This window comes from Pituophis catenifer, unplaced genomic scaffold, assembly GCF_029215685.1.
Source record: "Pituophis catenifer annectens isolate HBS135680 unplaced genomic scaffold, rPitCat1.0.hap2 SCAF_1, whole genome shotgun sequence".
Taxonomy (NCBI): Eukaryota; Metazoa; Chordata; class Lepidosauria; order Squamata; family Colubridae; genus Pituophis; species Pituophis catenifer.
In genome coordinates, this window is record NW_027256881.1 from 171,383,869 (window position 1) to 171,396,969 (window position 13,101).

The 13,101-nt window shown below is 37.3% G+C and overlaps 1 protein-coding gene across 7 annotated transcripts in view; it reads left to right on the forward strand.

Annotated features, from left to right (window-relative positions):
* FN1 (fibronectin 1) overlaps positions 1 to 13,101 on the forward strand; it is a 222,038-nt gene that overhangs the window by 106,505 nt on the left and 102,432 nt on the right. For all 7 annotated transcript variants that reach the window (XM_070933190.1, XM_070933183.1, XM_070933184.1 and 4 more), the window contains 4 exons: positions 5,460 to 5,726; positions 8,098 to 8,192; positions 12,090 to 12,258; positions 12,829 to 12,915. In XM_070933190.1, the coding sequence (XP_070789291.1) occupies positions 5,460 to 5,726; positions 8,098 to 8,192; positions 12,090 to 12,258; positions 12,829 to 12,915 (618 nt within the window). The remainder of the gene's footprint in view (positions 1 to 5,459; positions 5,727 to 8,097; positions 8,193 to 12,089; positions 12,259 to 12,828; positions 12,916 to 13,101) is intronic.

The window sequence follows — 13,101 nt, forward strand, 5'->3', positions numbered from 1 at the left end:
AGCCTTCATTCTTTTGTATATTTTATACAAAGTCAGCTTATTGCCCCCACAAACTGGGTCCTCATTTCACCTACCTTAGAAAGGATGGAAGGCTGAGTCAACCTTGAGCCTTGGAGAGATTCGAACCAGCAGAAATTGCAGGCAGCTGTGTTAATGACAGGGTGCATTAACCACTGTACTATCAAGGCTGCTATCATGTCACCCACAGTCCTTCTTTTCTCTAGAATAGCGATACCCAAATTCCTGCAACTGTTCTTCATATCTTTTAGTTTCTGGACTCTTAATCATCTTAGTTGGTCTTCTCTGCACTCTTTCCAAAGTCTCAACATCTTTTTTATAATGTGACCAAAACTAGATGCAGTATTCGAAGTATGGTCTTACTAAGGTAAGGTTCATGTGGTTCATACTTCATGTGGTCTTGATTCTGTGAGTCCCTGACCACTCAATCCAATACAGCACAACCAACACAAACCCCAAAAAGAATTACACTGCCATACATCAAAAATATCTCAGAAACCACCAACAGACTACAGGTAGTCCTTGAGTTACAAATGTAATGGAGCCTGCCCATTCTATTTGTAACCTGAGGATTCGTGGGAGTCAGTCTTGTACCTTGAATAGGATCACTCCCTCCTTTCGCTCACACATTCACTAATCAAATGCGAGGCTCGTTAGGTACACATGACGTATTTCAGGGTGGGGAAGGCCATGGGGGGGGGGGCTACTGATGGAACAGGTCATCCCCCTAAGACCACCCAAGGCCTCCCTGACCCACTGAAATACCTCATGCTTCCCACAATTGCTTCCCTCTCCACCTGCCGCGCTGGGTCATTTACCTTGTGAAGATCTAGCAAGCAGTCTCCTCTCCAGCCTCTCAGCCGCATATGCCCCTCTGTAGTTCCGTTCGGGCCTCTGCAGGCCTGGCCTGGCAGGTTGCCAGACAAAATGGAGCTTCTGAGGGGCGAATCTGGCTCTCCGATGCTCTGTATGGTCCTCTGCGGTCCTCTCCCCGCCCGTTGCAGCCTGAAATGGAACTTATGGGGGCTGGATCCACCCCCCAGAAGCTCCACTTCGGCCTGCAATGGGCTGGGGGAAACCTGTGAAGTGCCGAATGGAGCATCAGAGGGCTGGATCCACCCCCAGAAGCTCCATTTTGGCCTGCAATAGGCTGGGGGAGGCCTGCGGATGGCCAAACCAAGCCTTGGAGAGCTGGATCTGGGCCCTGGAGGCTCCATTTTGGTCTGCAGTGGGCCAGGGGAGACCTCTGGACATCCAAATGGGGCTTCTGAGAGGCAGATCCCCTCCCCTGGCCCCCGAAGCTCCATTTCGGCCAGCAACGTGCAGGACGAATGTTGCAGAGCCTCTGCAGTAAGGGCAAACAACTGCCGTGGTGCTGCAAGATTTGTACTTTTGGGCCTTGTTCGCAAATGATAGGGGGCGCTTATTGCATAAGTTCAAACATTTGCTAAGGGAATGCTCATAACCTGGGTATTACCTGTACTACAACCACATGGAATTAGCATAGCACGCAAGCCAACTAAAACCCTTCAAAACATCCTAAGCAAACCAAAAGACCCAGCAACCCCAGAAGAAAAAGCAGGAGTCATCTACAACATACAATGTAAGAACTACAACATCCACTGTGTAGGACTAACAGGCAAAAGACTAGCAGAATGCATCCAAGAACACCAACTAGCAGTCAGAAGACATGATGAAAATTCTTTAATTTCACAACATATAGACAGATTTAACCATAGTTTCAATAGGGAAAATGTGACAATCCTAGACCAGTCGAAGTCCAAAAATGCCAGGGAATTTCTAGGAGCATGGCACTCTGACAAATTAGCCATCAATAGACATTAACAACATCTATTAGCTATGCAAAAGAGACAATCAGCCAGCCCAAAGATCTTAGACCTTCTCTACCAGCAATCAGCACCCAGATCAGCATAGATTAACTCCAAGGTTAACTTCAGACCAACAATCAGGTAAACAATACCCCGATCAAGAAACTGCCAAAGAGCCAACAATAAACAGCCAAAACCAAAGAATCTCTAAGACCTCTCCCACCAACACTGACAGGGCAAGCCACCAGAGTATAAATGTATAGCAAACAGCACTCCTTACTAGCACTGATGATATTACCTAGTTTGGGTAATGAAACGTCTGCAGGAAAATAAACTCAGAAAGCACAAGGTTCCCTCATTTCAGTCCTGATCTTAGAAATATTCTACTTTATTGATTCTATGCCTCTGCTTATGCAACCAAAGATTGTATTAGCTTTTTTGTCTGCTGCTGCTGCACACTGTAGGCTCATATTCAAGTGATTAACTACTAGGATTCCAAGATCCCTCTCACAGTTAACTGCTTTTGAGCCAGATTTCACCTAATCTATACTTGTACATTTGATTTGTCCTGCCTTATGTGTAAAACCTTACTTTTCTCTACATTAAATTTCAGTCTAGTCCCCTGACTAGACTATGAAAAGGGGATCAGTTATTCTTTTATCACTTTTTTCTTTGTGCGTAAGCCAGACTGTTTTCAATGCTGAAGAAAAATAATTCTTCAAGTATTTAAAATTTTGCTTGTGAAATCTGTATGTTTCCCTGTACTTCCACTGCAAATATATTTGATCATTTTCAATTGATAATCTTATAAACAGCATGGCTTAGAATAATTAAAATATTGTGCATGAGGGAACAGTATAGAAGTGAATGATTATTACTATAAGGAACATGCCAGAGGTTTAAAAAAACTTAGGGATGTATGTTATGCTCATTTAGTTTGAATTATTAATTTACTAAAATAAGGAACGTAGACTAATTTAAGTTTAACTCGTGACTTGTGTCATTTTGAACAACAGCTTTAGAATCTGTTCTCACTGAAGCAGTAGACATCCGTGTAGGTTTCCCTGTGCAATTGTATCTGACTAGGACATGATGCTCCATTTCTTGGCTGAGGGAACAGTGTTGTCTGAAGATATTTTCCATAGTCATATGACCAGCATGGCTATATGCCAAAGGTGTATGGCATATACTTATTACTTTCCCACTGAAATGGTACCTATTAATCCATTTATTTATCTATTTATCTAGTAATAGGATTAATTTATCTATTAATGGTATTTGCATGTTTTGAATTGTTTGATGGGCAGGACATCTGTGTAGTCATTATTTACAAATCAGATTAGACTGAATTAATTGTTTTTCTTTAGCAATGCCTCCTTAAAATTTAATATCATAGAACACCAAGCAATCTTTGTTTCTATCTCTATCTTAATCAAATGTGTAAGTTTCACACATTTGAGTAATGTGTAAAATTTTTATTTTTAAAATAAAATTTTAAAAATACTCACCTTTACATTTAGCATGCTGATTTTGATTGCAATGAATGCTAAAAGGACCTTCCCCATCTTTACATCTGAAAGTTCATATTCGTATGTTGAACTGTCATTCGAAAGTCTGTTAGCAATTTCCCCCCCCTAAATTGTAGAGTGGGCATCTGAATAGAGAATGCCAATTTTTTCATTCATTAATAGGATACTTGTTTGACAAGTAAAACTGAAAATATAAGGCATGACAACAAAATTTATCTTGGAATCAGCTTATGGGATAGCTTAAGTTATTTATAAAATACTGGTGTTTTATAGAACAAAGATTGAGAAATCCTGTTTGTAGTTAGCATTCAGTCTGATAGGTCAGAGGTGTGCATTTGGCTTTGGGGGAACTTGCCACACAAATAGTACATGGGTGGTATGCTAATAGGCAAGAACACACATAAAAAAGGGTAAACAAACAAATTGAGAATTAATTCATCCAATACACTAGATTTAATATAATTATGTCCCTGTTTTTGTTTTCTGTTTTTGTTTTTTTTAATTTGATTAATATGCCGCCCTTCTCCGGAGACTCAGGGCGGCTTACAATGCGTTAAGCAATAGCTTTCATACTTTTGTATATTTATACAAAGTCAGCTTATTGCCCCCACAAACTGGGTCCTCAATTTACCTACCTTAGAAAGGATGTAAGGCTGAGTCAACATTGAGCCTGGGGAGATTCGAACTTTCAGTAATTGCACGCAGCTGAATGGTAATAATAGGCTATTAGTCTGCTGCGCCACCAGGCTCTTCATTTTTATTCCCCACCCCCCAAGAATAATAATTGACAGCTGTTTTATGATTTCTGTGACTGAATGCGGCTGGAATTCAAACTCCAGATTGTATTGTAGTCCACCTCAGGCTCATGTTTATACCTCAGTAAAAAATAGCCCTGTACAGGAGCTATATACTGTATACCCAATATGTAGCATTTTGACTAGGTTGAAAACGTAATGGCATATGTCAGGCAATGATGTAGCAGGCTATTTTATTCCAGAGGCCACTTTCCTAGACATGGACACATATATCTGAAATAAGCAGAATGAAGGAAAAGACTGAACATGCAAAATTTTGCAAAACCCATTTAAGTATATACCGTATTTTTTGGAGTACAAGATGCACTTTTTCCCCTCCTAAAAGAGGGTGAAAATTTGGGTGCGTCTTATACACCGAATGCAGCTTGCCGACCCTGCCGGTCCCCACCTTTTGGCCTCTGCCTCACAGAAGTTTGCCTCCTTGTAGTAAACAGCCCATTTCAGTTTCAGCTTCAGCACAGTCTGATTAGCACAAGCAGTTGATTGTCGGTTGTATTGGCCTCCCGACCATCAACTGTTTCAGGCTGCAGGAATTGTCATAGCTTATTGCCGCCTCCGTGCACCCCATTTTTGGCCTCCACTGTTTGCTGTTTGCTGCAAGGAGGCAAATTGCTGGGAGGCAGAGGCAGATTTTTTTTTCTTGATTTCCTCCCCAAAAAAGGTAGGTGCGTCTTATAGTCCGGAGCGTCTTATACTCCGAAAAATATGGTAGATAATGTAGAGGTTGTAAAAAGTCAATGTCAGGTTCCTATTATTAGGTAGGTAGGTAGGTAGGTAGGTAGGTAGGTAGGTAAGTAGATAGATAGATAGATAGATAGATAGATAGATAGATAGATAGATAGATAGATAGATAGATTTATTTATTGATTAGTCTATAGGCTATATCAAAAGCACAAGGTTCAAACATATATCACCAATAAAATCCTATACAAACAATTTAAAATAAGAGTAGGGTAAAATACAATAGTTATAGGATAAGATACAATATAATTTAAAACATAAATATGTAAAATAGGATAAAATTATATAAAATTATATTAATATTACTAATTGTTTCTAGTAGTAGTAATGATAATGTAAATTCTAATTTAACGTATTCATGCATTATGAAGATGAATAAAATAACTATATGTATGTATATAATTTAATTGTGGCTTAATAGAATCTCATGTTCGCTAGCTAGAGTTTTTTGGGTAGATGGGTGTCTATATACAATAAATAATAAACTTACATTTTATTATATAAAATCTTTTGACTTATCTTTCTAGAACTTGATGGCCCAACCAATTTGCGGCTTGTCAGTGAGACACCCTCTACTGCGCTAGTCACATGGAAGCCCCCACGAGCTCGTATTGCAGGATACCAACTTACTGTGCAGCCTATTACAGATGGTCATCCAAAACAATACACTGTGGGGCCATCAGCCACCAAATATCTGCTGAGGAATTTGCAGCCTGGCTCTGACTATACTATGTCTCTAGTGGCTGTCAAGGGTAATCAAAAGAGCAATCCAGAAAAGGGAACCTTCACAACATGTAAGTGTGAAATAGTCTTTGTTTGCCACCTCCCAAAAATGATTCTCAGAACTACCTTAATAAAGAAAAAAGTAACCATAATTGGGCATTTGATATTTCATTAGCAAGGTGTTCAGATTAAATCTAACATTGTACCATCAATAGATTTTTTAAATTGGGAAATTTATCAATGCCCAGGACTTAGCTTGGGAGTCGTAAGATTGCAAAATCTTTAAAGAAAACCACAGATTTCTTATTTGACTTCCTTTAAGGCAGCGGCCCCCAACCTTTTGGGCACCAGGGACTGGTTCCGTGGAGAAAGGTTTTTCTGTGGACCGGAGGGGGTGTGTTGCATGCTGCCTGCATCCCGCAGATGGGGCTTTGCTTGTTTGCGCAGACCATTACTGGCATTTCATGGACCGGTGCTGGTCCAGAAACCGTGGGGTTGGGGACTCCTGCTTTAATGTTAGTACTCTCCCTCTCAGAGCCTATGAAATGAACAATAAGTCCAGGCTATGGGGGGAAAATGAATCAGTCTTCCTCTGGAACCCTATAATGTCAGTACATTTCCTGCCTAATATGCGTGTAAAATATCTATATGAGTTTTAGTTAAAGAAAATATTAAGTTTTATGGCATGTCTCTTAATCATGTACTTTATTAAAAACATATTTCTAGTTTGGCAAAACTTAAAAGCCATCAGGAATGCATAAAAAATGGACTATAATTCCATTGTACCAGGATCAATTGTTTCTTTCTTTCTTATTGTACAAAGATCATTTGAATGTCTAGTCAAACCTTACAGTTCTTGTATTTTTCCAGTGAAGTTGTTTTCCTTAATGAGGCACAATTTAAATGACCTACTTGAGGTCACATCCATGCTTAATTTTGATACTGCCTTGAGTGAAAACATAGATTGCTACATAACAGTTAACTTAATAAACTGACTATGGCACATTATTATGAATAGCAGCCTTTCAGAAACTCAGAAAATCTACTTTTGCCACCCAGATGGGTGTCAGGATTTGTGCCTGATAAACTGTTTTTTTTTCTACCAACCCACATAAACCCCCTAGTTAACTGCAGACAGTTGATCAACAGTATGGCTAAATCAGAAAAATACCATTAGATCAATGAAGTAGCTACTGTATACAAGCTGTTTTTGGCTGATAGATGTAAACATTTTCCAATTTAGAAAGATCAGTACTGACCGTCTGTCAGGTTTCGATGCTATTTCAAAATAAATGAACTTCCAAACTGCCGATCTTTAAGGAAATTTTCTCTTTATTCGAGCACAGCAATCTGATCCTGACTCTTTTCGCGGTCAGTACTGACCTTTGCCCCCCAATCCCTCCCTTTCTGATCCCCAATTCTCTGCTTCTCATTGGCTATCTTCCAAGTCACTTTCCTGATTCCTTTTTCGTCAGGTCACAGGAATGTCTCACCCCTCCCCATCTCCGAGGAGACCGAATCTTCAAAGGGATTTAGCAGGCAAAAGTTCAGGCTTCTCCTCCCTTTTCTATGTCAGTTCTGAGACGCTGACATCTAGTTCATATCAGATTTGGCTGAATCTGCTACTGGTTGTTTTCTGGCTTGTATGAGTTCTAAATTAAATGTTCCTGGTGACTAAAATCTAAGATGCATGTCCATTTATATTCCAAGGTCATTCTAGGCTATGATTCATATGTGGTTATCAAATATTCAAAATAAAACCTGAAGGAATGTTAAAATATTTTTATCATAGTTGCTACATAGTAGACATGGCTCTGCAGAGATTTTTTAAAGTAGTTTTTTATTCCTAAACCGCTGTTTAGCTCAATTTCCTCAACTGGGTTGAAATAAATAATGAAAACCATTTACAAATGTGAAATAACTAAAACAAAGTATATATTAGGTTTACTCCTAGATTTAAAATGTTGTATTGGAATGGATGATCTCTGATTATCATAGTACTATGATGGAACCACCAGCTGAAGGAGAAGAGGCTGTAATAGGAAAGGTTAAAAAATATTCCAACTTAAAGTCCATTGGGGGAGGATCAGACTCTTAGGCTTCTTACAATCTGCGCTTTCATAAGTAAAGGAAGTCAGTCTGGCAAGGATTCTTATAAACTGGTGATCAACAATAAAGACATCTGTTTGAACTATTCTTGGAGCTCTTCTGATTTTTTGTACCTGACAAGACTATGTATGTGTATATGTATGTGTAATGTATGATGATAAATATTTTATAAATCAGTGATTTTAAATTTTAGTTACAATTTAATTCTGTTTAATTTTAAATTATCTTGCCAGCCACTTTAATGTGCTTTTTAAGTAGGGAAAGCAGGCTATTAATAAATAATACATATGTAAACTGCTATCTCTAAGCCTGGCTTTACATTTGATTTGACAGTGCAATCCACAGGCTCAGTTCCTCCCTATAACACTGAAGTGACAGAGGCATCCATTGTTGTTACCTGGATCCCTGCACCTAGACTTGGTTTTAAGGTAGGAAATAGGCTCTCTCTGTCTCCACCCTACTTTTCATGAATTGCTTGCTGTGGATAACTTCGTTTGGGAAATGTTTTGGGTCTTTACAGTATATAATTATACATAGCTAGTAATTGTTTAACAACGTGTAGTGATTTTTAATAAATTGATCAAAAACTATACATACATTTAAATTCTAATGTGATAGAGAAGAGAATAATGTTCATAAAGATCTCAGGCTTACTATTGTCCTGATTAATTTTATTAAATAAAAATGCCATACTGCTTTCTAGGTAAGGACTACTCTAGAAGTAAATGTTTTAATTTGCAAATGATAAAATAGTCAAAACAGTGTTTAAATAAATAGTAAAAAATCAACAGAAAACAAAATCACTGCTTGATCAAATGAGATTGAAAAATACTGCCAGCATGTGATGGCTTCTTCATATATACTTGCAATTAAAACTGGCACTTTGTTTCATGTGTAAGTTTCTTCTTTTTTGACAATGGCATCTGTTAAAAATTTATGTATTTTGCAGTGCTTAAGCCAAAAATAATCCAGATGGTATTCCATCTGTCAGAGTTAGAGTGAACAATTTTACAAATTGTTTTTACAGTATTATTTAACAAAAATGAAAAACGTAATAGTTGGGGTTTTTTGGCTATGTTTTATTTGTAATTTTCCTTTAACAACCAACATATTTTGTGGACAGTGTATTGACTGGGTCAGTATATTTTTTACACAGTGCTAACAATAATACAATTAAATATACATAATCTTTGTCTTCTAACTTCTAATCTTCCCATTTGTTGGGGTTCTTCTACAGTCACATCTTTGCCTTTAAACAATACCATTCCCTCTTTATGATTCTTTATACTTTCTCCATCAATAAATTTAAACAGCAATAACATTTCTTCATACCATGTATTTCTTGACCCCTGCTGAATCACTAATATTTAATATTTTAGATATTATTCAGTGTTCCACCATAATTCCAATATCTCAATTTTCTATAAACGCCAATAAAACCAATTAATAAAGTTTAATCAGTCCTGGGATTATATCTCTAAATCCCCTGAATTTATAATCCTTGAAAGCTCTAAATTTCAATATATTTTTTACACACTGTTAATAATAATAATACATTTAAATATACCTAATCATAGTCTTCCACCTCCTAGCCTTAGTATATTTGTGGTTATAATAAATTCTATTATACGTATGTCAATATGCATAGTACTATTTTCTCAATATACTTTCTACTTTTATAGTTTCTACTTTTTTCTATTAGTTTTTAATACAATCATCATATTGCAAGATATTTTATCTCTATTCATCATCTTTTAGCCTTTTTAGAATTTCATTATTTATCAACTTTTTGGTAACATTTTTTTGTATTTCTCTCTTGGGATCCTATATTTCTTTCTAACATTTTTTCACAAACTGAATGTTCCCTCTGCCTTACCCTTTGTCTCCTTCTGCTGCATCATTTGGATACCCATCCATAACCCACCCATTTCATTATTTTTGGAAAATCTTCCTTTTTTTCCTCTTAAGGAATTATCTGTTTGATTCTTAGTACTTATTGTTACTGTCTCTCCAGTGTTTTTGTCTTCTTGTAGCTTATTTTGATTGGTCTCCTCCATCACTCCTTCATATTTCTCAACTGTCTTCTGAATATTATGTTCATCTTTTCCCACCATCTGTTGAGGATTTTCTACACTCACTTCTTTATCTTTGAACAATCCCATTTATTTATTTATTATTTATTTATTTTATTTTATTAGATTTATATACCGCCCTACTCCTGAAGGACTCAGGGCAGTGAACAGCCAAAAAATAAAACACATAGATTATAAAATTTAAAACAGTATAAAAACGTATTAAACAATTTGGCCCGAGAGGAATTAAAACATTCTCATATTTAAAAACAGATTTAAAATTACTCATATACCGTTTAAAAGAGAAAGTTAGGCCAGGCCAGCCTGTTGGAATAAAAAGGTCTTGAGGGCACGGCGGAAGGTGCGTAAATCCGGGATCCTCTGTATCTCCGGGGGGAGCTCATTCCAGATAACAGGTGCCCCCACAGAGAAGGCTCTCCCCCTGGGGGCCGCCAGCCGACACTGTTTGGCCGACGGTACCCTGAAGAGCCCCTCTCTGTACTGGCCGGTGAGAGGCTATTGGTGGCAGCAGGCGGTCCTGTAAGTATCCAGGTCATCATCTCCTTATGATTCTTTGTCACATTTTCATAAATACTTTTAAGCATCACTAACATTTCTTCATAGAACTTTATTGTCTCCTGTTTACAATCTTTATAATTTCCAGTTTACACCTTCCCAGTTGTCCAAAATTTAAAGTCTTATTTATCTTTTCTTCTTTCTTTTTTCTCTTCTATCACCTTTCTTCTTTTGCCTGGTAGAATGTTCTATCAAGTAGCATTAGTAATCCAAATCTAAATTGGCCCACCAAGTTCCCTCAAGTCTTTCAAATCTATCTTCCAGTAAACAATTTCAATAGGGTTTTAGTTATTTGCAATTCAAATTGTCTTAAAGATCTTCAAAAATCTCCCAAGATATTTCCAAACATTCAAGGTCAAGTGGCCTTGCAGGTGTTACTTACTTTCACTCCTTTTCTTTGTGTACCATAAACAATTACCACTTTCCCACATTGCAGTAATTTTCTTCCTCCAGTAGATGGTTCTCCTGCTCCAAATCCATTAAACAGTGTGCGAAAAACAACAGCTGATTGTCAACCAATTGGGGGGGGGTTAGAAATAAAAATAAAAAAGAAACAGTTTCTCCCAATAATCACTTTTCAAAGTATTGTTAAATCTTTTCCAGGCTTTCTATATTTTAAAGTTTCTATTAGATATTTCTTTCACATCTGGGTCTTTAATCTTTCTCTTTTTCCATGTATCCAATCACTGCTTTCTTAATATTTGGATATTATTTTTAAAATTCTTTTACTTAGGTTAGGTCTCTAGAATAAAAGTTGGAAGTTGTCTCAATTGTCTTTCAATGCTCTGTCCACAAACCACTCCAGCACAAATCTTATTGTCTCGGTTGTCACAGCTTGTTTCTTGCCAAAAATGTCCATTGTACCTGCTGCTGTTTGGGAGAACTTTCTTCAGACCTCACGAGGAAATTGCGGTTTCCTTGTGGTTGACAAATCACCTCTCTTTCCTTCACCACCCCTCCAGGGTGGCTTTGACCCTGTAGGGTGTTCCGGCACTCAGATACTGGCTGGTTTTCACGGAGCTCGGAAGAGCTCCGCTATTTCCAACTGTTCCCATTGCGATGCCAACTGGTTCTCCCAAAAACTGTAATTGTTGATATTTCAGAGTTTTGTAATAGTCTTTTGGAGTTCCCAAGACAAGAGAGAAAGTAAGAAATAAGATAAAAAACAGCTCCTCCCCGAAAATATACAAGAGGACTGAAACGTGTTCTAAGCTTTAACACATAACCTATGGAACAATTTTCAGCTTGATGAAAAGGAATGTTAGTAACATACCTCCCTGCATAGCAAAATTGTGCAAATTCTGAGATTTTCTCTGTTAAAGTTGAGTATAAGGAGAAGAGGGAGTGGACCATGCTGACTGGGGAAATTCTGGGAGTTGAAGTCCACACATCTTAAAATTAGTAAGGTTGAAAACTACTAAATTCCTGATGTCTAAAATTATTTAAGTTATTTTTTAAGGTTTTATTAAAACCATAAAATATCATATCCCTTCTCCTATCCATATCTCTCTTAACCCTTACCTTGGAAGCTTTAATTCTATATGCATTTCTAATGTATATTTCCTGAAAGTTGACCAGATTCTCAGAAAGTTGAGGTTCATCATTCTTGTCCTAGCACTGGACAAAAACCAATATATAATTATCAGCAAAAGATTGTTTATTCTTTTCCTATTACAGCTAGGGGTGAGACCAAGCCAAGGTGGAGAAGCTCCAAGGGAGGTCATCTCAGAATCTGGAAGCATTGTTATATCTGGCCTAACTCCTGGTGTAGAATATATCTACAGCATCAATGTTATTAAGGATGGTCAAGAAAGAACAACACCTATCGTCAAAACAGTAGTCACACGTATGGGTCATTTAAATATCTCTTTATATGCTGAAGCAAAGACACCAAAGCTATTTAGTTTCTAAGTGTGTCCCCACTAACCTCAGTAGAAATATTTTGGACCAGATGGTTTTCTTAATAAAATGTTAATAAAACATTTTAAGAAAATATCTGATATAATTTGAGATAAGAAAGATTGTGATGTGATTTCATAACTATATTTTTGTAACATACTTGTAAATAGTCAGTGTTTAAAATTATGTCACAATTCCACAAAATGTGCATTATCTAAATGAAGATTGGTCTTATCAATTTAGAAGGAACTCTGGGGCTGTAGTTGCCTACTCTGTCCTATAGATCAACTCGCAGAGCTCAGCTGCTGTTGGAAAAAGTACTACTAAGCTATCAATAAGTTTCTAGAACTGAGTTTAGACAATCATTTTACCATATCTCTGTGACATAAAAAAACATTGCAAATGGAAAGAGCAATTGTTGAAAACTTCTCCTGAGATTCAGTTTTGTGCCTTTAAAGCACAAGAAATGTTGAGTTGCATTTTTCGACAAATCTAATATTTTGCTTTTATTTCTCAGCACCATCTCCTCCCACAAATTTGCATCTTGATTCTAACCCTGACACTGGAATCCTTACTGTTTCTTGGGAAAAAAGCACTACTCCAGGTACCTTATCCTTGCCCACGAATCTCTTTTGACTAGAGCACTCCAGCTCTCTGGAATAGCTCACCTAAGGCTTATGCCAACTGAGCTGATGTTTCTAATGCTGTTGGTAATCAGGGATAGCTTCTAGCAGGTAGTTTTCCTAACAGGAACTGGTTCCATTTTCTAGAGCATTTTGCACATTTTGAG